Source organism: Miniopterus schreibersii (assembly GCF_964146895.1).
Source record: "Miniopterus schreibersii genome assembly, chromosome: 6".
NCBI lineage: Eukaryota > Metazoa > Chordata > Mammalia > Chiroptera > Miniopteridae > Miniopterus > Miniopterus schreibersii.
In genome coordinates, this window is record NC_138107.1 from 32433757 (window position 1) to 32461097 (window position 27341).

The 27341-nt window shown below is 42.4% G+C and overlaps 1 protein-coding gene across 1 annotated transcript; it reads left to right on the forward strand.

Moving 5' to 3' along the window:
- The first annotated feature begins 2469 nt into the window (after positions 1-2469).
- LOC308558469 (KH domain-containing protein 3-like) lies at positions 2470-4274 on the forward strand. The gene is made up of 3 exons (XM_081140179.1): positions 2470-2739; positions 2914-3093; positions 3943-4274. Exons 1-3 carry the CDS (start codon positions 2520-2522, stop codon positions 3984-3986), a joined length of 444 nt encoding a protein of 147 aa, XP_080996305.1. The 5' UTR covers positions 2470-2519; the 3' UTR covers positions 3987-4274.
- The last annotated feature ends 23067 nt before the right edge of the window (positions 4275-27341 follow it).

Below are 27341 nucleotides of genomic sequence, written 5' to 3' on the forward strand. Positions count from 1 at the left end.
CTGCAGCCAATAAATTCTTGCTTTCTTTTCTACACTTTGTCTCTTTCCCCCAAGAAGACAAGACCGAGGTCTCATCATCAGCTCTCAGGTAACATCATTATATAAGAAGTTAAGTGGTCAGTGTCAAGAGGTCAATTCTGGCTCAAAACGGAGAAGAGCTTTCCAACCATTCGAGCGGTTCAACAGCGCATATAATATGCTGCCATTGTATAAAGGATAGAGTGGCAGCTTTTTGTGGGGCATAAGGATCTAAAGCGAACCCTTGATAGTTTGTGGTTAAGTAAGAAGGTGAATGGACATATGAACCATTACAATCACACTCACCATGGTGAGTTGCTCACACACTGAGCGGCCCTCAAAAACCAAGGGAACAACAGAGTCCTTTCCCATTTCACACTTGTACAATTTATTGTTTCTTCTAACTATTTACTTCCCTCCTTCCTCTCCTTTACTCTTTTACTTCTTTGGTTGAATTCTGGTTAAGTTTAAATGCAAATATAATACAAATCTACTTTATACCAACATATATGCTTATAGAATCTTTCTGAAAAGATAAACTAAACCTAACTGGTTGCCTCCGGGGAAAAAAGAGAGATTCCAGAGTGAGAAGAAAATCCCCATATGTTTTATATCCTTTAAAGTTCTTTACTATGTCCTTATATTTTTTGTTAATTACTAACCCTCCTATTTTAATAGTTTATGTGAAAATGAGTATGCCTATTGACTTTAAAGGCAATAAAACTTATTTTCTAGGTTTTGATGATGAAAACAAAAACTTACAGAAGAATAAAAAGAATGGTACAGTGAACACCCACAAGTTCCATCTTGACTCAACAATTTTATTACCTGTTTGTTTTTTTCGCTTTATAACTATATATATTTATAAATTAATATTTTTCACAAAACCACTTGAAATAAGTTGCCAACATGACACATCATGCCTAAATAGTTCAGCATGCCTCTCCTAAGAATAAGGCATGGGCTTTTTATTTTTAACTTATGATACAGTTTAAGGTAGTCAAACATCTAAATTCCTGGCAGTGGCATAGTATAATCTGGGTTCTTCAGTGACAGATAAACTTCCCCTGCCCATGCAGGCTTTTGGTCAAATACTGTACGTAACAGAATTAATTCCTGACATTTCTCTACTGCTTAATAATTTCTATTCTCTGTTTTGATTCATTAAACTATGACATTCCTTTGCAATCAAATATTGTCTCCTAAATTTATATTAGGAGAGGAAAGTGAATTGCCTAAGAGCATAAGTGAAGCAATAGTGAGTGAAGAAGTCAGAGCTGGACTCCAAGCCTCCTGACACCAAGTCTAATTGTTTTCTGCTAGAGTAGTGGTTGTCAAACTCTGATTTCAGAACTCCTTTATATTCTTAAAAATTACTGAGATGCCCAAAGAGCTTTTCTGTGTATCAGTTATATTATCTATTGGTACTTACTGTATTAGAAACCAAGAGTAAAAAGTTTTAAAATATTTATTCCTTTAAAGGAATAAGTACACATATTACATGTTAACATAAACATTTTTATGGGGGAAAAACTAAAAACCTATATTTTCCAAATCAAAAATGTTTTATTGAGGACAGTGGCATCATTTTACATTTTTCTGCAAATCTCTTTAATGTCCAGCTTAATAGAAGACAGCTGGATTTTCATAGCTGCTTTGGATTTGACCTGCTATGATATCACATGATAACACAGGTCATACAGTCTCTGGAAAAGTTCACTCTACATTTGTGAAAGAATAAGTAAAAAAGGCTCACATTGTGCATTATAAAGCCATGGTCATTGAAGTAGGTGTTAGGCTTTTGGATTTCATAATATCAGCAAGGGATTTAGGGTCACTGCAAATCCCTTTCTCTTTTTTATTTTCTTTCTTTTTTTGGGGGGGGGGGAAGCTGGGGTTTTTTAATACTAAGCGGCAGCCCGGTTGTCTGATATTTTGCGAGCAGCAAAGGTCCGGTGACAGCAGATGTGTCAATCATAAGAAATGATGGAATTCTTCTAGCACCACAGTCGAGCAGGAACTCACCAGCCTACTTTCTGGACTTTTGCCGCAGTCCTATAAAAATGTAAACCATCGGCGTCTTCCTCACAGCGTTGTTAGAAAGTACTTGGACCACAACGAACGTTACTCTATTAGCAGGTTGGCACTGTAGACATAATCTTCAGAGTAGTGCGTCCCGTGCTGGGAGAGAAGAACCTCGGCACTGTACCTGGTGTTGGTGAGCAGTGTGTCTTTCATCATCCCGCGGCGCGGGGACATTGATTATTGGGGGACGTGTAACTCACAAAGGCCTGCGTCCCAGCCCCGCTCCTGCATCCCGAGGTGAGAGCCCGGCCGCGCGGCCGGAGGTGGGCCCTGGACACTGCCGAGGCCCCATTGGCTGGCGCGGGCGCGGCGGGACCAATGAGCGGGCGCCCCTGGAGGGGGCGGAACATACGAAATAAACTAACCTGGCGCCGCGGGCCGCGAGCAGTCGGTCCGCCGCCCTGCCTCCCTCCCTCATGGGCTTCTCTCTGCCCTCAGAGTTCGTGCCGAGCGCGGCCGATGGCGCCCGGCCCAACGACGACCCCGAGCAGATCCTGTGGCCCAGGATCCAGCAGGAAGAGTTTCCGTTCCAGGAAGCGGCGCCTTTCCCGCAGCTGCCGTACAGGTCTAAGCTGAAGTGCTTTCTGAAGCCGTCGGTGCTGCACGTGGAAGCGTGCCTGCTGGAGAAGATATTCGGTGAGTGCGCGGACCCCGCCGCTCGGCCCCTCCGCGGCCCGGGCCCGCCCGGAGGCCCCGCTGCGGACCCGCGGCGGCGCCCTGCGAGCTGCAAGCCGGGACCTCCGCGCCGCCCCTCCCCGCCCGCCCGCCTCGGCCCATCCCCCCAGCCCCGGTACCCTCTCTTCCGCACAGGTCCGAACAGAGCCTTCCTCTCCACGTTCGAGCGCGAGTTCAAAGTCCAGGTCCAGATGGGAGAGCCGGACCCCGAGGGCAGGGTTGAGATTAACATCACAGGGAGACACTGGTATCCGAAGCGTGCCAAAAAGATGATCCAAAGCCTGATTGAGAAGTCCCGGAGGAAACGCTATGGAGGTGAGGGGCCCCGCGCCGCAGCCCCGGCGGCGCTCAGGGCGCGTCCACTCCCCCCCCCCCCCCCCCCCCCGCGCGGCGGGGACGGCGCCTCCCGCACGGGCGCTGGCTCCCGGGGCGCTCGGAGCCCGGGACACCGCGGCACGCAGCGCGGCACGGGGCGGCCGCCGGGAAACCCGGGAGAGAAAGGGGGTCAGGAACCCCCGGCCCCCGGCCCGCCCCCCCCAATCAGCCTTTTCAGAGGTTGGGGGGACTCGCTCTGTCCCGCGTTTTCTGAACTCAAACTCCAGCCTCAGAGGTCCCGGGCTCAAGGATTCCCAGACTTAGAAGAAGGAGCTCGGTGGAAATGCAGATGGCGCAGCAGGAGCCGTCCCCAGCCCTCCTCCCCGCCCAGCGGTTAAGATGTTAGCCAACGCCTCGGTCTCCTCATCTGTAAAACAGGGCTCGCGATGGCATACGTAGAGGGCTTCGTGCCACGGGGCAATCGGTGACTACCCGAGGCGTTTGGAGCGCGCAGAGCCCTGCCCGGCTCGGCCTCGGTGGCGAGAGCGCCGGCCTGCGGGTTCGAGGGTCCCCTCCACCCCCACCCCCGGGTTCGATTTCAGCCAAGGGCGTGTTTCGGTTGCAGGCTCGATCCCCGACCCACATGAGGCAACCAACTGATGTGTCTCATATCGTTCTTTCTTTCTCCCTCTCTCCCTCCCCGCTGGGTGCCCTGGGTGATCCTAATGTAGGTGGCCTGTTCCGAGGAGACCGCAGGGGGAGACCAGCAGTGTTTTCTGCGGAGTCATTTTTACTCTGTTCCTTGTATGTTCTCCTGAGCCGATGCTCAAGTTCATGCTTTCCTTCCAGGCGCGGCGATGCTCGGGAGGCCTGGAAACCGTGAAGTATCTTAAAAGGATGCCCGTTCCAGCGCTGCTTCCCTCTCTGCCACAGTGATGAACAGACCAGATGAAGCCATGTAGTTACTGGAAATAGGTCATAAGGCTGGCTGTCGAGGAATCTGTTCCCAAAATAATGAGATGTTTTTGTGATTAGGACCTTTGTGAGCAAAGGCCCAGTCTGAATCCTGCCTTTGCTCCTGTGACTGAGGGGAAACAGCTGTCAGTGCTCTACTGCCTTCCTGCACAGACGCTTGTTTAAAGATTCAAATGTGAGTCATAATAAATAAATTTTTAAAGACATATGTATGGATTAGTATTGATTATTAAGAAAGGGGTCTTTGCTTGTTCCAAGATGGGAAAAGGCTAACAACTGAAAGATTGGTTCTGCTTTTCATAGTGTTTTGTACTAGGTAGGTGTGGGGAGGAACTTTAATTTTATTAGTTTACTTTTTCAGAGCATTACCATAAATAAAAGTAAAAGGATTCTACCTCAGCCCAACTGAGGTTGCATATTCTAGTTCACTGACAATTCTTTCTGGTTCAGCTCCCAAGACCTAAATAGGTCAAAACTGCCCCACTCACTCTTTTGAATTTTAAAATACCATTTATTGAGCATTTGGTGTGTGACAGGTTCTGTTAAGTGCTTTACATACACTTGACTTGACCTTTATAATTTATAAAATCATAATGACCTTATGAAGATGGATGTTATACTTTTTTACAGGTAAGGAAAGGGCAAAATGGGAACATCAAATAATTGTGTCCTACCTATCACACTAGGCTAGAAACTACTTTCTGGCATTAGGGATCTTTTAATTTTCTTTCACCCCTGAGGCCTTAGGCACATAGTTAAACACTGGATTATTGACTATCACGGTGATTGTCATATTTATCAACCTGTTAGCGCTACTTAATGCAAATAATGGCATTAACGAAAAAGCCCACATCTACCACATGGCCATTTGACAGTATATGAATCCCTGTATATGCTATACAGTATCAAGAAAAGTCCCTGTTTGCCCAGCCGGGCATGGCTCAGCAGTTAAGCATCGACCTAGGATCCAGGCGATCAGGGTTTGATTCCCGGTCAGGGCACATGCCCGGGCTGCAGCCCGATCAATGACTCTCTCATCATTGATGTTTCTGTCTCTCTCCCTCTCGTTTCCTCTCTCTGAAATCAATAGATTTTTTTTAAAAAGTCCCTGTTTAAGTTTTATATTAATAACCAGGACAATTTACTGAAATGTTTTTCCTCCATTTCCCTCAGCAATAACATGGGACCCCAGACTCTTTTCAGCCTAAAGAACTAAAGAAACAACTTGTTGCTGGGCTTAAAAAAAGCCTCTGGTAGTAGGTTCATGGGACCCACCCAGGCAGCCCTTGGGGGTATTTCTGGGGTTAGTCACCAGCCCAAAGGCACAGAGTGGGTAAACAGGAGGCTTCAGGGAAGTTCAACTGACTCTAGGTCATGTGACATGGGGGAAACTCAGAAGAGAGGCCAGGATTCCCCATGGGCCTCAGCAATGGGCTGCAACCTGTGAGGGTAATGCCTTGAGACTCACCCAGGCATAAATGTGGAAAGCTTTATGCAACAGTCCCCCCTTATTCACGGGGATACATTCCAACACTCCCAGTAGATAATAGCAAACCCTATACATACTATGTTTTTCCTATACATACATTTTCACTTAAAGGAAGTGCTTTATGGCTTCTCTTTGGCATATCTGAATTGCCAGCATCCTTACTCTTGGACTTTGAGGTCATTACTAAGTAAAATAAGGGTTACTTGACTACTAGCTCTGCAATACCACAACAGTCAATCTGATAACTGAGTCAGCTACTAAGTGACTAAAGGCAAGGAACATATAGTTCCTGGAGATGCAAGACAGGGCTGATTCATGTCCTGAGCGGGACTGAGCCGGACAGTAAGAGATTTTATCACACTAAGAACAGCATGCAATTTAAAACTTATGAATTGTTTCTGGAATTTTCCTTTTAATATTTTCAGGCCTCCCCCTGGCCTGTGTGGCTTAGTGTTTAGAGCATCAGCCCTTGAGGCTCCATTCCCAGTCAAGGGCACATTTGTGGACACATTTGTGGGTTGAAGGTTTGATCCCTGGCCCCGGTCCGGGCGTGTGCAGGAGGCAACCAATCGATGTGCCTCTCTCACATTGATGTTGATGTTTCTTTCTCTCCCCTACCCTCTCTGCCACTCTCTAAAAATCAATGGAAAAAAATATCTTCAGGTGAAGATTAACAAAAAATAAATAAAAATAAGTATATTTTCAGGCCATGGTTGACAGTGGGCAGCTTAAACAGCAAATAATGGGGCAGACTGCTGTAACATCATTCACCATGGCCATGATCAGTTAGACTCTGGAATTCTGATTTGGGGTAATCTCGATCCAAGGCAGCTCTCAGATGCTTTGGGGCCTCAGAGACTGCCCCTGCCCAACCCCGCTGCAGGACATGTTTTTTCTGCTCTGTCGTCATCTTTGTCAATAGACCACAGGGTCCTGTCCCCACTGTCACTAGAAGAGACAGTGTTCCATTGCTATCTATAGCTGCAAGGCCACCTTCTCTCTCAGACTCACCTCACCCTCACCCCTTGCCAACCTCTGCCTTGATCCTGGGAGGAGTACAGGGGGAGGGGGGGAAAGCAGCTTCCAGCTGGAGCTGCCTCGGTCCCAGTTTACAGTCATTATTTACTTGTTACAGCCTTGGGATTTTAGGCTTGTTTCTCTCTTAATGACATAATATTTGCTTGATAAATGTTTATCATTATATTATTTTTATCATTCTATGTATTAACCTGCTCTATTAACATAATTGAAATCTTGTCTTGTTTCCATTTTATTTAAATTATAATTGTCAACTAAAGACTCCTCTCCCTGAAAATAAGGGATCCAATTTGCATAGTAGCTCTTTTCTTGGGACATTTGTCCAATCCATTATTATTGTGAGGGACTGTTAGACCCTCTTTCCATTTTGTTTTGTGTGCGATCGTTGTTTCTCATCCTTCCTGTCCTTGGTATAATTCCTACTTTTTCTGCATTCCTTTAGCCTATTCACAGTTTACTAAGTCCACCCTTCTCTACTTATATAAAGTGTGCATATTTATACTTGATAGTCATATCTATACTTAATAGAGTAATACCCAGATGTTTACCCTCCTACCAATTATTAAAAGTTAAACATATCCATTTGTTTCCTTTTATGAATTACAATCATCTTCAAATTCATACATTAATATATCACTTAGGTCATGATTAAGAATGGGGGACTGTAGGGCTGGATAACATCCCTTCCTGGTTCTTTGACTGATCTAATAATTAAAGTGACAAAGAACAGTGTTGGAGCCCAAGTCAGGCTGCCCCAAGATATCCCACAATGGCATATTGATTATTCTGAATTACAGTTACTTAAGAAACTGCACTTGCAAGAAGAAAACTCTGACCTCTGTGTTCCGCTAAAAGCAGGAGATAAATCTCCATGATAGGTGCCCTCCCTGCTGCTGAGGGCTGAGAGACAACCTCATCACAAGGGTTAAAAGAATCCAGAGTCAAAGTTTATATAAACAAGCCTTGTAAGTCCTTTACTAACTTACTACCCAAACCCAAACTTTGTTTAGATTCCTAATACCCAAACCTTGCTTAGATTCCTTTTCTAATGAGCACTTTCTTTGTCCTGTCAATTTCTTACAAATGTATTGTCTAAAAAGTATAAAATAGGTGCCTAGTTCAATCATTTCTCTGAGACTCATTTTATGAGCTAGGCATCTGTGTGTATTGGTTTAAAATGATTTCAAATCCACTTGTTTATGACTTCAGTGAAGTTGTTTTAATCCACTTGATTATGACAAAGAGATAAAGTTGCTTTGACATAAGCATGAAGTTGTGTTGGGATGTCATCATTCCACATTGCTTTAATATAAGAATGCAGAAAGCTGTGCCAGGATGTCATCGTCCTACATCTGTTGTCCTTGATAAACAGTCAGCAGGCCAGCTGCTAAGGAGCCCTGTTGTGGCTTATCAATAAGAGCATGTGGAGCTCGGCCGGCGTGGCTCAGTGGTTGAGTATTGACCTGTGATTCAGGAGATCACGGTTCAATTTCTGGTCAGGGCACATACCCTGGTGTGGGCTCGATCCACAACAGGGGGTGTGGAGGAGGTAGCCTATTAATGACTCTCTCATCACTGATACTTCTATCTTCTCTTTCCCTCTCCCTTCCTCTCTCTGAAATCAATAAAGACATATTTAAAATAATAAGAGCATGTGGAAAAGCATATATGGCTAGGGGACATTTAGAACAAATACTGAGAGTCTGTAAGGACTATTTGAGAGTTTCAGTTTGGTAATGGCCATTCTTCCCTAACCTAAAATCTCTCTCCAAAGACCCTAGGGACATGCTCCTGTTTTGGTGAGGTACTCCTTGTAGACAGTGGTGAGAAACAGCAGTACTCCATGAAAGAGTCTTCGTTACCTAGCAACATGTTCTAGCAACAGGGGGCATTTTCTTTTGAGCTGGTGTGAAATAGAGACTGTTCCATGACCTGACCATTGTCTGGACTATGTGCTGGAGCTGGGCCAGAAGGGGGAGATTGCTTCCAACATCATCATCGATGTTTGTTCTGACATAAATCAGTATCTCCCCCCACCCCCCATACTATGTGCTGGGTCCTGGAACAGGCCTTTGTCCTGACCTGGTCAAGTATGTAAATAATTTCCTGTTCCTGGTAATATAACTTACTAGTACTCTTGACTATCCCCTTTTTGCCCTATATGATTCTTTGTCACTTGTTAAATGTCACAGGGACCCATTTGGATGTTTTGCAGCCACCCAAATCAAACCTCACATATAAGTTTCCCTTAACAAACTCTATTAATTATCAGACTGGAGTGGGCAGACTCTTTTTTCAGTCTTTCCCTGCCCTTTGCTCACAGACATAGATTTTCAGTAATGGGACCTTTCCTTGAATCTGTGTGTATTAACAGCTGGCAGCTGGAAATCAACTCTTATTGGTCAAGAGTTGCCTACTCATATAAAACGTTAAACCTCACATTAAATTTGGACTTTCCTCCTCTCATCCTCCCTTGCCTAGGACAGTAGTGTGATTAATCTGTGACTTGTTTGGAATATGTTATTTCTTTATTTGGTTTATTAAGAGATATTATCCTGTATACTACTGGCTTATGAAGTTATTATAATTCCCACAGTGAACCTGTGCTAAATAAATTGGTGAAAACGGAATCAGTCTCTGAGTATAACTTTTGCTGCCTCCTCAAAATGAAAACAAAACAGCATCATAGTATGCATATCCCCTGTGTACATGTAAAATTGTTTTTTCTCCTGTTAATCTAGTTTTGTGTTTATTATTTTATTATTAGTCCAGTCATAAGAACTGAAGAGGGTAGAGGAGTGTAATTCTCCCCATTCCAACAACAGATTAACAGGAGAAAAACAAATTTCATACATATGGGAGACTCATAAAAACATGAGACTTCCTGGCAGACAGATAACTGAGGTTTATATGCATGCCATCCTGACCTAAGGAGAAGCGGTAGAAATCTGGGGCTTCAAGGGGGAGGAAGATAGTTCACAGGAAGAGAAAAGCAAATATTTTGTAAACAAATGTTTGCCATACCATGCAGGTAAGTTTTTCTGATATAAAAAGTCATCTCTGGTGATAGCTCTTTTCCTGGTATAGGCCCCATATCAAAATTCTTTTAAGCAGTTAAGGGGGAGGTAAAAACTCTCCTGAGTATGCAGGGCCCCACTTATCTTCAGCTCAAAATAATCCACATGCGAAAGTGGCATATTCTGGGGTGGCAGATTCTGATCCCTCTCAGGACTAAAGAGCTGATTGGAAGCTTTTAACCCATGGTGAGAGCTTGGCAACTTGGAGCTCTACCACAGAGTGGTCCCTTAGTTGAGGAACTCTGGTGTCAGTATTCTGAGCTGAGAGATTCCCTGGGAAGAATCCTGAAGTTTCCTGCCCAGATAGTGAAGGCTTAGCTCCAACGTTCCGGAAAAAATTAGGGGAAGAAGGCTAAATATCTCAACTTTAAAAAAAAAATTTAAAATGTTTTTATTGATTTTAGAGAGAGAGGAAGGGAGAGGGATAGAGAGATAGAAACATCGATGAGTGAGAAACATCGACTGACTGCCTCCTTCATGCCTCCTACTGGGGATCAAGTCTGCAACCCGGGCTTGTGCCCTGACCAGGAATCAAATTGACCACCTCTCGGTGTATGGGGTCATGCTCAACCACTGAGCCTTACCAGCCGGGCAATATCTCAACTTTCAAAAATCAGTAGGTATTTGGTCACTTAACCCTTTTGTTTATAAAACAGTATAATATCCCAACTGTAATTCTCCACTTATTTTATTCTCCCCAGAGAATAAACTTAGTCTACTGTCAGCAGTTGCCCAGTGGAATAAAGTAGGAGCAGAGATCCAGAGATAAGAACTCTCAACCATCTTTTACCCAACCCTCCTTAGCCTAAATACCACCATCCCCCCGCCACCAGTAACCTCCAGGTCCTGAGCATTTTGAGAATTCTACAGCACAGTTGTACTGGCTTAGCTACTCCAGAAAGGCAAATCCTAAATCAGTTACTACAGGTCCATCTGTCTTCCAGCTTTCAAAATGTTGTAGTTTTCTCCTGCAGCCTGTCTTCCCTATTTCTTGGGCTTAATGTCTTTTATCTCTTTACTGGAATCTAATGGGGTTTTGAAATGGAGTGAAATTAGATACATTTGTTCCATTTGCCATTTTCCCTGGAAGCTCTGGTGTGGGATCATTTTTATTCCTCCTAAAGTGTATCCTTTAAAAGTTCCATGCATGAGATCTATTAGATGGTAAACTCTCATTTTTCCCCTCCAAAAATACCTTCATTTCACCTATGTTCTTTTTTTTTTTTTTTTAGAGATTGTTGAAAACTTTATTTCTTGTATTTTATAAAATTATAAGAAAATCTAATTATGTTAGATTTTAATATAATTTATAATATAAATCTAATATTAGAGATAATATTAACAAATGATTTTTTCTGGGGCTTCTAAATAAAGTCTTTTTTTAAAATAATTTACAACCATTATAGTTCACAGGTTATATAATGCAACTGCTGCACCCAACAATAGGCTGGTTGGGAAACTCTCAGATAAATATTTAGGATACTTAATTTTTTTGTTTGTTTTGTTTATACCTATGTTCTCAAGGTACAGTTTTGCTAGATACCCAATCCTCAGTTGACTATAATTCTCTCTCAGTCCTTTGAAGATTTCAGTGAGATCTGGCTGCCACTGCTGTTAAGATTTTTGTATGGTCTAATTGTTGCTTTTTGTTTGTTTGTTTTCTGTCCTTGACAGCTACTTTCCTGCTGGAAGCCAGGACTGCACTCACCTATTCTCTCTTACTCTTGGTACAAATGTGTGTTCCAATTCCCAACCCCCCTTTTTAAGAATTTTAATTAGAATTTATTTGAGCCAAACAGAGGATATGCCTGGTTCTACCCTTTATTGATGAACTTGAGAGCCCACTTGCCCCTGGAGACCTTGAGCAGCTCCATGGCACATGGCTCATGCACAGCCATGCACCTCCCAGAGGTCATGTCCTGCAGGAACTTGGCATACCTGAAGAAGAGCTGCAGCAGCAGCTGTGCCTCAGCTTGACCACGGTCCTGGTCACCTTGTGGTCCCTGCTGAGACCCACAGCAGCCATGGGGTAGCACAGAGTCCCATGCTGCAGTGGAAGGGTCTCTAGCTGCTTTTTAATCCCTGTGGTGCCCATCTTTATTCACCTATCTTTGTTCTAGGTTGCATCTGTATCTACTCTCTTTGTTTCCTGGTAAGACTTATCAAAATTCTTCCTACTAATCTTTCTTTTTAAATAAACTTAACTTTTAGAATAGATTTAGATTTACAGGGGGAAAAAATGTACAGAGAATACCCATTTACCCTATACCCAGTTTCCCCTAATATTAACATCTGTTAGTATGGTATGTTTATTACAATTGTTAAAAACAAGACAGGCCCAGAATGGAATCACTTATGCTGAGCTTTCTATATCAGTACAGACTCACGTCCTAATCTTAAAGAGCCAGTTTTTGGTTTTGTTTCCCTATTTTGTTTGTGTTTTGTTTTCCGTTGGTTTCTGCTTTAACCATTTTATTCCTTGCTTTTGGTTTCCTTAAGATTATTTAGTCTTCTCTAATTTTTGGAGTTGAATGTTTGCCTCAGTTGTTTTCATTCTTCCTGATAACTTCAGTACAAAGGATCAACAACTTTCATCATGACCCCCCTCCACCCACCTAGGCGTCTGTCTTCTGAGCTCTGGAAACACTGCCAGATGACAGCAGTCTCATCCACCAGGCTCAGACATCAAACTCCAGGTGTGCTCTCACAGCTGCATTTCTCTAGGGATAGCAGGCTCCTCCACCACCCCTGACCTCCCTCTTTTCAAGGACTACCTATGAAGGATTGTTTCTGTTACTCTGCATTATAAATACTTGCTCCCTTTAAATTTCCATAGGGCTTGTTTTGCCATAGAAAGACAACTGGTTACTTTTTATTCTTCTTTTGAAGTCTTGGCAATAATCCCGCAATCCCTGAAAAAGACTGTACATTGAATCTGATGGGTGGCCTCCATGCCCCTTCACATGCTTATTATGATTTTTTGTCTATTATTTTTAAGAGAATTATGGCATTTCCAAATTTGGTCAATTCCCAGTTCTAAGAGCTGATCCCAAAGTTAGCCACCAGATGAAGCACTTTTTTTTTTTTTTTTTAAGATGGAGCATAATCTTAATTGATTCCCAGCTAGTTCTTTACAGATAAATTGGAAGTCTTTTTGCCTCAGAATTTTTAGGCTATTTCCAAAGCATTCCAATTTCTTTTTCAGTTTCCTGTACATATCCATAGTTAGAAAGGGAAAAGACAAAGGTAAAAACTATTAAACTTATCTAACCACATGATTCAGCAAAAAACATCTACTCAAGAAGGTAAGACTTACAATCTATTTGAGTAGCCAGTGAGAATTCTGCACCAATTCCCAGCCTTATCAATCTATTTGAGTAGCCAGTGAGAATTCTGCACCAATTCCCAGCCTTATCCTGCAGCCAGACCTTATGAGAAATCTCAGGGAAAGATACCCACCTTCCTCCTTGCTAAAACTTGTCTAATCTCTCATGAATTGCCCAGAATAAATCTTGCTTTTCTAGGCTCTATTAGTAATATTTTATTTTATCAAGGCTGTCTTTGTCCCTGATGAAGGAAGAAACTTCAAACAGTATGATGACCTGTGAAATGGGTCAACTCAACCATCCTCCTAGAATCAACCACAGCTGAAGGGAAAACTTAAGGCAGGAAGATCTCAGCTGTCAGCCACATGGGCCTGGCCTCCACTGAGGGCATGCCCCCTTCCCAGCGCATCCAATTCCAAAGCCTGATCCAGGTGCAGGTATAAGGCCTGGAATTCTCACCACAACTCAGGATAATTGCAAAGTGTCCTCCTTGTTCCAGAGAGGCCGGGGCAGGGCAGTTGGGGAGAGGTGGCTAATACCATCATGGCCTGCATCTAAGCTCCACTTCTCCCTCTGCTCAGTCTTCTTCTTTCTCCCCCGTCCTCCACCCCATAAATACTGATCCCAAGAACACTCGCTAATGAACATCCTTGCACACTACCATCTCAAAATCTGCCTCCTGGGAAACTTAACCTGTGAAAATTATGGCAGGAGTGGTCCTACAAAATGCAATAAGATGGGTTTGGGAGCTGGATCACTACTGCCTGGCTGCTAATGAGGACCAACTATCACTGTTGGTTGGTGGAGCACAGACAGCCTCTGCCACAAGGTCATGATCCAACTGTTAAACTTTCATCACTAGTCAATTTGGATGCTGTACAATATCAAGAAAATATGATGAAAATAGAATTAGGTGGCTACCACTAAGCTTGACTGATGCTCTAATTTACAACAGTAATCCTCAAATTTAGAATGCCTCTGAACCCCTTAGAAGGCCTGTTAAAACAGACCGATGCACCCTACCCCCAGAATTTCTGATTCAGGGGTGGATTCTGAGAATTTGCATTTCTAACAAGTTCCCAGATAAAGCTGATGCTGCTTATTAGGGACCACACTTTGAGAACCACTGCTCTAGAAAAATTCAGTGAAAGGTTGAATGTAATTAACATAATTGAAAGTCCACCGTGAAAGCCAGAGGCCTCACTGGGCTCAAAGAGGTTCTCATTCTCTGCAGCAGGAGAGCAGAAAAATCTGCTAGGAATTCATGCTACAAATGTCCTCACATATGTTGCTTATCATAGCAAAAAGATTAAAAGTTGCCTAAGCCCTGGCCAGGTGGCTCAAGTTGGTTGGAGTGTCATTCCATACACCAAAAGGTTGCAGGTTTGATTCCCAGTCAGGGCATATACCAATTTCCAGTCAGTGTATATACCTAGATTTCAGGTTCAGTCCCCTCCTGGGGTATGTATGGGAGGCAATTGATTGGTGTTTCTTTCTCTCTCAAATCAATTTTTAAAAAAAGAACTTGTCCTCTGGTGAGGATTAAAAAAAATTTGCCTAAAAGCCCATCAACTGAGACCAGTAAAATAAGTCATCTTATTTTAATGTTATCATATAACATCTATACACTGGAATATTAGTTAGTATTTTTAAATAATTTATTTCTATATGTACTGATGTGGAATAATATCCAAGATAAAATTAGGTTTAAAAAATATATATCAATGAAATATATTCCCACATATTAAAATAAATATATGTGAGCATATATATAATATCCATATAAAACATAATAGTTCCTTGGTTGTTTTAGCATCTTATGGTCTTATGGTGCCAATAAGAAAGTTCTTGAGGGAGAGGAAGATGGGATACATATTGAAAGGACACATCATGAGAGTAAACTCTAAACTTAAAAGAAATGGCCAAAGATGAAACAACTTGAGCAACAAAAATAAAAGTCTTGAGTTATATCCCAATTTTTTAAAAATCCACAGTCCCTACTCATATAAGTAACTGAATATAAATAACTAATGAGAAATAAGCAAAGCAACAACTCTTTCATTTAGAAAGATTCCAATTAATAAATATAGAAGGAATGTGAAAAATAAAAAATCGTCACCACAGTAACCACTGCCTCAAACAAGATTTAGCATCAACAGATGCTAATATTTGTAAGTGATGGTTTGAGCATAAATAAGATAATTTACATAGTTTCAGCATATCTCCCCCAAATACTTAGGGATGAAAAAATAGTAAGTTTATAGTGGAAAATCCAGGAGGGTGATAACTTAGCCAAGTGATCAAGGCTAACTTCACCAGTAGCACATACTGACATATATCCCCTGACATGCTATGTTGAGAAGGGCGCATGATCACATCATCTCTGTGGCATACATCCCATTACTGCATAATGTCAATCTAATCATGAAAAAAATCAGACAAATCCACACTGAGGGACACTCTACAAAATAGTTGACCAACATTCTTCCAAAGTGTCAAGGTCATGGAAGACAAGGAAAGATTTGGAAACTGTCAAAAATGGGAAGAAACTAAGGAGACATGACAACTAAATATGATGTGGAATCCTAAATTAGATTCGCAAACAGAAAAAATACATTAGTGGAAAAACTGTTGCAATCCAAATGATTTTTCAGTTTTGAAAAATGTTCTGTTATGTAATATGTTTACCTAAGTGGAAGTTGGGTGAAGCACATATTGGAACTCTATGTACTATTTTTGCAATTGTTTTGTAAGTCTAAAATTAGCTCAAAATAAAAGAATAAAAATATAGAACAATGTATGAGATATCCTGCCACACATTAAAATACATCCATATATGTACATATAGTATGTGCCTAAATAGACAGACATAGAACCTCTGAGTACAGACTGGATGAATGAGGGACAGGAATGAGAGGGAAGCTTACTTTTCTCACATACCCTTTTGTATCTTCTGAGTTTTCTACCATGTGCATGCATTATATAATTATAGAACTAAGATTTTAAGTAAAATCTATGTGAGGTTCAAAAAATAATGCGTGGGTTGCTGGACTTTACTATAAAAAGGCACTCAGCCTAATGATTGGCTCAGGTTTCACAGAGCTAGACTGTGAAACAAGGTCCAATTTCCTTCCGGGATCCATCAGCCAACAATATGTCTAATCTGGGATGGTTTTATTTTCCTTTTGGGGTCTTAAAAATTACTGAAACCCAAATAAAGTATAAACACATTTCCTGGCAATATTATTGCATTTCTAGGAATATATATAACAAATTATATCCCACTCTTTATTAAAATGCATACAGATATAATGAAGAAACTAATTTAAAGTCATGATATTAGCATTTCTCTAACTGATTTTAATGAAACTGTTATCTATTTTGTATTCACTATAATAATACATAGAAAGATAACATAAAAGCCTAGGTTTCAATCCCAACTCTGTCACTCACTAGCTGTGTGACTATAGGCAAGTTGCTTATTTTCTCTTTGTCTGAGTTTCAAGGGAATAATCAGAGGACCTATTTCAGAAGTTTATTTCGAATATTGAGATCACACATCTAAAGCTGAACTGGACCTGGAGCTTAAGGTATCAAATGTTAACAAATAGGTTTTGAAAATATTCTAGCTACTTTAAAAGTTTTTAGCATTTAAGAGGATATATATACATACATAATATATATGTATGTATATATATATGTGTGTGTGTGTATATATGTATATATATATATATATTAGGTCTGTGACTTAATTAACATTTCATTCAATACAGGTATCTACTGCTTTTCAAAAGTTCACTTTATGCCACCTCACTTTTATGAAAGACCTACTTAGTATTTTTTAAAAATATATATCTTTATTGATTTCAGAGAGAGGAAGGGAGAGGAAGAGAGAGAGCTGAAACATCAGTGATGAGAGAGTCGTCATTGATTGGTTGCATCCTGCACGCCCCTGACTGGGGATCAAGCCCACAACCCGGGCATGTGCCCTGACCGGGAATGGAACTGCGATCTCCTGGATCCTAGATGAATGCTCAACCACTGAGCCACACCTGGCCGGGCAGTACACGTTTTGTTTAACCAAAAAGAAATTTGAAGAGGATTTTTGCTTTTACAAAAACATAAGAAAAGCAAAAACAGTGTTCAGCATTTGTTTTGCAGGGAGAGCCATTTGAGGCAGCACTCACGCCAAGTAGGGAGAGTGGTACCACTACTAGCTCCTTCCACAGAACAACACTCAGCATCAAGCCACCTTAGCTTTGAACTATGTCTGTGAGCATCTGTGCTGTATTTATCTCCATTTATTTTGTGTATCTTAGATATGTCCTAATGTAGTAATTGCTTCCTCCCCATTTCAGCTTATGGAAGGTTCCACAGGAACACTCTACTTTTGGATAGTGGGGGGAACCTGTATGGCCAATCATGTAAAATTTTGAGTAAATTACACTTGTAAATATAGTATATAAACTTTAATTTCTTTAGTTATAAATGTAGTACATAAGTATTTAGTGTTTTTATTAGAGAAATGTTCATTAAAGTCATAGGTTAAGTAATCAGAGCTCAAACAAGGTATAAATAAGAGTGCGTATTTTTTCCCTTTAGGTAGAACGAATTTTTTTTAAAATATATATTTTTATTGATTTCAGAAAGAAGAAGGGAGAGGGAGGGAGAGAGAGATAGAAACATCAATGATGAAAGAGTCATTGATCAGCTGCCTCCTGCATGCCCCACACTGGGGATTGAGCCCGCAACCCAGGCATGTACCTGGACCAGGAATCGAACCTCAATCTCCTGAAGCCTAGGTCAATGCTCAAGCGCTGAGCCGGGCTAGAATGAATTTCTTCACAAAGCTCCCTGAATCATTACCCTTTTGGCCTCCCGTCACATATGCTCCTCCTCCTACCTAAAGCTGGTGCCTACACCAGGGTTCTGGGTTACATCCTTCTTGCTTTCACAAGGGCTTGGAAGCCCTCTATTATCCAGATCTGCCTCTAGATTGTTAGTCTCTACTTCCCAGGCATCATCCTTGCCCCAAACCAACAGCCTGCCCTTTCCTACAGGAAGTGATAACCTCACTCTTGACCCAAAGCCCTCTCTGTTGCAAACTATTTCTTTGTTCCCCACCTCAACAAAAATTACCCAGGTTTTACCATCCAGGAGCATCAGTTCTGTTTACCCAGAAAAGCCACTAGATATACTCCATACGTGACTCCATTTAAGTTCTTCATCTCCCTGCAAAGTGGCTTCTAAGAACTTCACAGCTACAACTGAACTGTTCCTGCAAAAGTGAGCAGAGAGCCCTATGTACACAAACCAAGGGGCAATTCTTTGCCCTCATCTGACTGGACTGCTGGGCAGCCTTCCTCACAACTTTCTCTTTGAAATTCTCCACTCTTACTATTAGGAACCAGGCAAAAATGGAGAGCTTGAGTCTAAAGCTGCGGGAAGAGGGAGGGTTTATACAAGCCCCTAAAACTTTGAAGAGCTGAAACTACTTTGTGAAAATACTTTTTCTTTCCCTCATTATAACTTGAAGGACAACTGATTCACACAAAACCAATAAAAATCATTTATTATAAAACCACTGAAACTTCCCTCAAAAGGTGAGTTTGCAGTAACTTGAACAGGACAGAATTAAGAACCATTGCCCCACACCCTTCCTCAACCCCATTTTCATGGCACAAACAAAACTAGATGGAGTCCTTAGCCTCCTGACTTCCAGGTGAGCATTCCTTCAAAAGCAATGCCATCCTGACCTGAAGTCAGCCACAAGCACACGGTCCAGTCCAAATAAGGAATTCAAGATAGGCCTCAACCTTAAACAGAGTGCCTCATGGCCCACGTAGAACTTTGCAGCCCTCTGGCACTAGCTGTGACTAAAAAGAAAGCAGTTGGTCAGGTGCATGCTTTCTGGAAAACACCCTAAGGCGGTGGTTTTAAAATGTTGGCGTGCATCAGAATCACCTGGAGGGCTTGTTAAAACCCAGGTTACAGTGCCCCGCCCAGAGAGTTTCTGATTCTGTGGATCTGGGATGGGCCCCAGGGTTTGCATTTTTTAACAAATTCCCAGGTGATGCCGATTCTGCTGGTAGGGGGATGACACTTTGAATTATAGAGTCCTAGTATATGTAAGTGACAGGGAGAGCCCACAGAAGATGTTTGGCAGAAGACAGTACCCTAAAGTGCCCAGATATCCTAAACTTTCCACATTTGGGTCTAGCCACAGACTCCCACACGGCATCTCGCTCTTTGCACTCCGGAGCCAGGACCCGCGCCCAGGGATTAGACTCCGTGGTTGTTCGCGGAACTGTACCAGGCCTTCTCAGACTAAGGAACTTGAGTGGGCCAGAAAGGTGCGGGAATTGAAACGCACCCTTCTGGACCCTTGGGCAAATGAAGCGTCCCACCAGGGCCCCCGAAGACACTCACCTCGATTTCGGTGGATCCGAAGCTGTAAAGTCATGGTAATAATCAGGGACATCGCAATGTACTGGCAAAAGGGCTCTCCAAAAATGAAGATGAGAACGCCGCATCCTGGGACCACATTCACCGTGAATAAAGCCCGGAGCCACCTCAGGTATTCCCTCAACGTTTCGCCACTCGGGCCTGTGAAAGAAAGGGGGCGCTGAGCCACCCGCAGGGAGAGAGGAGCCGGCCCGCAGGAAGGGGCCAGACATGATGGGAGAAGCGAGGTTCAGGTCCTGAAGGAAAGGGGGCAGAGTTCACCCAGACTGGACCAATATATAGTTTAGGGTTCCAGAAACTTTCGAGGGGCAGTGGATTAAGCCCCCACCCCACCCCGCGAGAGGAGTAACGTAGGGACAAGATGCGACTGGCAGGACCTCCAAATGCATGAGCTCCGGGCTCACTCACCAAACAACATCCACACTCGACGTAAACGACCACTGGGGTCGGGGAGTCTTCTAATAACGACCTCAGGATTTGGACATGTCGAAGCCTTGTGCGCTGGCGGGAGCGGAGAGGCAGCCCGCCTGGAGCCGGGGAGAGGGGTCAGCGCAGCCCTCTTGCGACGCCTGGCGCCCAGCCCCGCGCGGCGGCTCCTAGTGCCTGCACCTGAAGCTGCAGCGCCCCCGCGGGCTCTCCGATGCTCTTTCCCCATCCTCTGAACGCACCGCTCCGGGATGATCTCAGTCCCGGCCGCTGCCTTTCGGTTGCCCTCTCTGCTGTCTAAAGGCCCTGGAACGCATCCCAGGCCCTCCAGGCTCCAAGTTTGCGAGGTCCCCTGGCCGACTGCAGGGGTTAGCCCAGGGACCGGCTCCTCTGGGGCCGGGGGGGGGGGGGGGGGGGGGCGGGGGGGAGGGGGGCGCGTGTTAATGGGGGAGGGGTGAAGAGTGGCGGCTGAACGGAACCCACGCAGCCGCCTAGGATCCCACCATCCCCAAAGCCGCCACGTCTTCTAGAAGGCCCTTCTCTCGGCGTCCGCATTCTCCCGCAGCCTCGGAGACACCTTCCCTCCCGGGGGTAACCTGCAGCCGTGCGCGGGGCCTGGACGTGGGACTCAGAGCAGTGTCCACTGAGTGCCCTCAGCAGGCTGTTGGCTTTAACTCTTGCAAGAAAACGGAGGCTCCTGAACTGTGAAACAACTCTTTTGGAGAGGGAACCCTGCACTTAGATTCAAGGCTCTGTGGCCCTAAGGCCCGAGCCACCCCTAAGGGACCCGATTCCCCTACCCAGGCATTCTGTTTAGTGGACTCGAACTTCCGCGCTGAGTGCCGTGAACCGAGAGCAGATGCCTGGATGAAGCCGATCCCCTGGAACCTGCAAGGCAGATGGGGCTCCGCGGTGGGGGCCGCTTCCCCAGCGGAGGACACCCCGGCGCCTCGCCTCCCAGCGGCAGCCCCCAACCTTCTGGTGCCCAGCGAGGCGCGGCCTTCCTCTCTTCTTCGACCCCAGAAGTCGGGTAACCCCTGGCGATCGCTGGAACCGTCAGACCAGGGGACTCACAGCCGGATGGAGTCGGTGCTCTAAGGGGTGGGTGCCTAGCCAAGAGCGAGCTACAATCCCTGGAGCTTTAGGTTGCACCAGGCACACTGGCCTCGCGGGTTTGGGGGAACTTTCTCATCTGCCTTAGTCAGTTGTGAAACGCTTCTATGCAGTAGTTGAGCTGTGGTGGTGCAATTGATATAATTTTCATGTAAGTGACTCCGTAAGTGAGTGGGGTTAAGTGCTGGAATTTTTTGCAGGGTCTGTAATAATTTCCTGTACCTTACTTTTACAACTGTTCTTGTACTCTCAACGCAGATTATTTATTTTCCCTATTACATGCAAACAAAAATAAATATTGCTGGGTTTCCCCCCTCTGCTTGCAAGGCAAAGGCCTCACTTTGACAAAGTACCTCTCCTTCAATCACTGGGAGACTTTTTCAATCCTTTTTTTCTTTCTTTTCTTCTTTTTTTTTTTTTTTTTTGAGCTTTCACCTTACCTTGTCTCTTATCTGCTACTCTACATTAATTTTCACGACTATCTATGACCATTAGTGTTGTGGCCCAGGAGCCTGAACTACAGTTAGTGGTGAAAGCTGCAGCCACGGACTTGCAACTCTGAATTTGGATAGCTCCAGACACATGTGCAGAAGAGGTCTATTGGAGGTGCCCAAATAACCTTCGCAATGCACCAGAGCTGGTAGGAGCAGGGAAGTGGGAACAAATTGAGGAGGTAGTATATATAAGGGATAGCACTAGACCAATCTTAAAGTCCTGATTTGGTCATTTATGGGTTGTGTGATCTTAGGCAATTTACTTCTATGAGCTTGGCTTTTCAAAACTAAAAAGGAACTACAGGAAGACCTTGATTAACTCATTTCAATCAACTTGGTTTTATTATAAAATTGATGTAAAAACATTCAATTCTCAGCCAGGCCACTGTCTGTTTTGTGTTTGTACATTTTCCCCATGTCTGCATGGGTTTTCTCCAGGTGCTCCAGTTTCCTCTTACATGCCAAAGATATGCAGCATTAGGTGAAGTGGGGGCATCTAAATTGTCCCAGAGAGTGTGTGTGTGTGAGGGTGGGCTCTGCGATGGAATGACATCCTATCCAGGTCCTGACTTTCACCCTGAGTTGCCAGGATGGGGTCCCCCCACCTGAGACCCAGGAAAAAAGTGGGTTGGAAAATAATTATCTTAATCTTTCTTGAATGTACATATAGCTTACATTTATTTCAATGTTTAATATTAGAAGGGTTTGGGTCTTTTTCTCTTTTTTTAATGTTTTTATTGATTTGAGAGAGAGTAAGAAAGGGAGGGGGGAGAGAGAGAGAGAGAGATTTGTTGTTCCACTCATTCATGCATTCATTGGTTGCTTCTTGTATATGTCCTGATCAGGGATCCAACCTGCAAAGCTGGCATATCCGGATGGTGCTCTAACCAACTGAGCTACCCAGCCAGGGCCAGAAATATTTGGATCTTTATTTAGAAGTTAGGTGATGTTTTTGTGGCCAGAAATATGGTGTAGAAACTTAACTCTTTTTTTATATCAATTAGCCTATGGCAAAACCAAGGAGGTAAAAGACCTGTACTCGGAAAACAACAGGACATTGCAAAAAGAGATAGAGGAAGACACAAACAAGTGGAAGAATATACCATGTTCATGGGTTGGAAGAATTAACATCATTAAAATGACCATACTACCCAAAGTAATCTAGAAATTCAATGCAATCCCTTTTAAAATACCAGTGGCATATTTCACAGATTTAGAACACTTCAAAAATTTATATGGAACCAAAAAAGACCCCGAATAGCCACGGCAATCTTGAGAAAGAAGAACAAAGTTGGTGGGATCACAATACCATCTATCAAGTTATACTACAAAGCCACTGTAATCAAAACAGCCTGGCACTAGCACAGGAACAGCATATAGATCAGTGGAACAGAACAGAGAACCCAGAAATTGACCCAGGTCATTACACTCAATAAATATTTGACAAAGGAGGCAAGAACATACAATGGAGTAAAGACAGTCTCTTCAATAAATGGTGTTGAGAAAATTGGACAGGTACATGCAAAAACATAAAACTAGACCATCACTTACACCATACACCAAAATAAACTCAAAATGGATAAAAGACTTAAATGTAAGACATGAAACCATAAAAATCCTAGAAGAAAACATAGGCAGCAAAATCTCAGACATCTCTCATAGCAATATGTTTGCCGATACATCTCCTGGGCAAGAGAAACAGATGAGAAAATAAACAAATGGGACTACATCAAAATAAAAAGCTTTTGTACAACAAAAGAAACCATCAACATAATGAAAAGTGAGCCCACTGTATGGGAGAACATATTTGCCAATGACACATCTGATAAAGGATTAATATGTAAAATATATATATGGAACTCATACAACTTAACAAAAGGAAGATAAACAATTCAATTTAAAAATGGGCAAAGGACCAAAATAGACACTTCTCCAGAGAGAACATACAGATGGCCAAGAGACATGAAAAAATGCTCAGTCACTAATCGTTATAGATGCAAATTAAAACTACAATGAGGTATCACTTCACACCTGAAAGAATGGCTACCATCAATAAATCAACAAATGACAAGTGCTGGTGAGGAAAAGGAACCCTAGTACACTGCTGGCGGGCATGCAGACTGGTGCAGCCACTATGGGAAATCTATGGAGTTTCCTCAAAAAATTAAGTATAGAACTGTCATTTGACCCAGTGATCCTGCTTTTAGGAATATATCCTAAGAAACCCAAAACACCAATCACAAAGAACTTAAGCACCCCTATGTTCATAGCAGCATAATTTACAACAGCTAAGATCTGGAAACAGTCCAAGTGGCTATCAGTAGATGAGTTAATAAAAAGCTGTGGGACATTTACACCATGGAATACTATGCAGCTGTAAAAAAGAAGGGTGTCTTACCTTTTGGGACAGCATGGAGGGAATTGGAGAGTATTATGCTAAGTGAAATAAGACAGTCAGAGAAAGACAAGTATCACATGATCTCACTCATATGTGGAATGTAATGAACAAAATAAACTGAGGAATAAAATAGATCCAGAGACATAGAAGCATGGAACAGACTGATGGATCTCAGAGGGAAGGCGGGGGTGGGGGAGTGGGTGGGAGAGATCAATCAAAGAATTTATATGCATAAATGCATAACCCATGGACACAGACAATAGTATGGGGAAGGCCAGGGGGTGGGGTGGATGCAGGGTGGAGGAGTTTGGGGGGGGGGGGGCATCTGTAATACTTTCAACAATAAGTATAAATAAAAAATAAAAATAAAATAAATAAAAACCAATAAATTTTAGTTGATTCTCCAGTCTCAAGATATCTTTTTAAATTCCTTAAACAGAATAACAGGCTTCCTTGTAATGAGTAGTCTATAAATCCCATGAGTTTCCTGTCTTATGTTTTAGTAGTTCAACTGACTTACCCAGCCAGCATGTACCTGGAACAGTGTGAACACACACTTGCTGAGTTAAAATAAACACAATCACATATTGCTTCAGGAAATGTTTGTTTTAAATAAAAATATATTAGTTTTACATACAAAAAGAAAATAAATCTTCCTATCTGCCAGCCTTGCTTACTGCTTCATAAATTGGGATCCATAAAGTTGGCAATAAAATCTTGGAAGACATTTTAATAACTGAAAAAGTCCAACAGAGGTATGTTTACAGAGAATAAAGCTGCTCAGGATAATAAAAGTGCCAGGTAGTTTAGGGTGTTTTTTGTTGTTGTTGGAAGTTGTTGCATGCTTCTTGCTTTGCTTTAGTCTGGAACTATAGCAGACTGTAATGTAACTGCTCCCCTACTGAAGAGCTGAGTTTCTAAGCAGCTGTTGTACCAAGAAGCTCTTGAACTAGCCAAATCAGGTTGAGACTCACGGCCATTCCCCATGTGAAAAGTCTTCCTGTATATGAGAAAAAAGGTTTGATAAATAGCAACTAAGAGAGCATGGCACTCAGGTCTTGAGCCATGCTCTTCCAAACAGAATTTACATGACTTACAACCCACGGCACAGAGCACAGCAGGAATGAAGAAATCAAATGTTCTTCAGCATCTCTATCCCGTTCTACATCACCATCCCACTGACCACTCTGTAATGTTTCTTGGAAAGCAGCATAGAAATGCCCCGAACAACTGCTAAGTTGTTGTTATGAATGTTATTGCTATCTCAGGTATAAAAATGAGAAGCAGTTTCCTCATCTCCAAGAGATTGTTTTTAATCCTCACCCGAGAATACATTTTTTTTTAAATGGATTTTTGAGAGAGAGAGAGAGAGAGAAAGAGAGAGAGAGAGAGAGAGAGAGAGAGACAGAGACAGAGACAGAGAGACAGAGAAACAGAGAAACATCGATCGGTTGCCTCCTGCATGTGCCTAACCACCCTGACTGGGGATCAAACCCACAACCTAGGTCAAACCCGCAACCTAGTTATATGCCCTGACTGGGAATCGAACCTGTCACCTTTTGGTGTACAGGGTGATGCTCCAATCAACAGAGCCACCCAGCCAGGGCTCCAACAGATGAGGCTTGACTGTCAGCCAACCAGTCTTCCTACAGATCTACCACTCAAAGAAGAGACAAGGGCTCCAACTTTCTAAATTCTTAAACAATTCAAGTCAATGAAAACCTCACTAGCAGAGGGCTGGCTGACAAACCAATGTGACATCTGATTATTATTGAATAATATCCTGAGTAGCAAATAAAAGGATTTTCACCCCCCAAAATTTTTTTGAATAAAATGCCTATAAAGTCCTCAATTTTACACTCACTGCTATTTAAAAGAAATAATTGATAAGTTTAGGACTTGGTAAAGAAATGAATATATTCTTGATCTCTGGCTACAAAGTAACCTAACCCATCTTAGACTTACTACAGGAGCAAGCTACAGAACTCCCCCAGACTGAACGCAGTTGTGAGACTTATCCTCAAGTAAATGATAGTTATTATGCTGAAACATGATAGGTAGACAAACTTGGAAGTTCTTCCCTTTCCTCTTTTCCTTTTAAATCTTTAGTGATCTTTGGGGGAATTTGAAGATGAAGACTTGGTTGAAAAAAGCCTAAAAATTCCAAGACAAAGGCCACTGGACCACTTAAATGAGACACCCAGGAACAGGGACAATTACAATCGGCATAAATAAGATTCTTGCTCTACCTAGTGGCCAATAATGGGATTAACTCTTGGAACAAGAAATTTGCTAAATTTGGAAAGATGTGAGCATTCTTCACAGAAGGGGGGTGGGTGGGAGGGAGCATATATTAAATTAAAAGGATACCAGGTATAACAAGCATGATCAAATATTAGTCTTGGGCAGTGCTTGTGTTTTTCAGCTCTACTCTTCAAAGATGACCAAGAACTCACTGACAGACTGACAATCTACTTTAGAATAAGTCCCAAACTAAATGTAAAGAGGGTGTTGGCTGTTTACAACATAAAAGCATATTAACAGAAACAATCCTTCTCAGGAAGCCAGTGCAAATAGGAGTGACTGGAATAGCAAAAATCTTCATAGCCAGGATTGACAGATAAAACAGAAGATGCCCAGTTTATCTGAATTTCAGATAAATAAATTTTGTATGTCTCCCAAATACCTAAAACTTAAGGACTTTTCATTTCAACAAATGAGAGGTTGCCAAAGGTGGGGGTAGGCAAAATGGGTGAAGGTGGTCAAAAGGTACAAACTTCCAGTTATAAAATAAGTCCTGGGGATGTAATGGACAGCATGGTGACTATAGTTAATAATACTGTGGTGTATTTTAAAGTTGCTAAGAGAGTAGATCTTAAAAGTTCTCATTACAAGAAAAAAATTGTAACTATGTATGGTGTTGAATGTTAACTAGACTTATTGTGTTGATCATTTTGCAATATATACAAATATCAAATCATTATCTTGTACATTTGAAACTAATGTAATGTTGTATGTCAATTATATCTCAATAAAAATGACATCACAAAATCATCAAATGGGTGACAGATTTGAAGAAGATACTTGCACACCAAAAAAACAACAGAATATTGATATATAAATCATGTCAGGAATTCTTTCAAATGAACAAAAACAGGATGAAGATCCCTATAGGAAAATGGATAAAGAACATGATTAGGCAATTTACAGAAAGGGAAAATAAATGACTTACAAGTGTGTAAGATGATCTTCTCTTATGTTAAAAAACGCATATTAAAACAATAAGATACAGAAAAACAAAGTCAGAGTACTGACACTACCTAACTTCAATACTTACCTTAAAGCAACAGTAATCAAGAGTGTGATATTGGCAAAAGAATAGACAAATGGATCAATGGAACAGAATAGAGACTCCAGAAATAAACCCACACAAATATAGTCAATTGA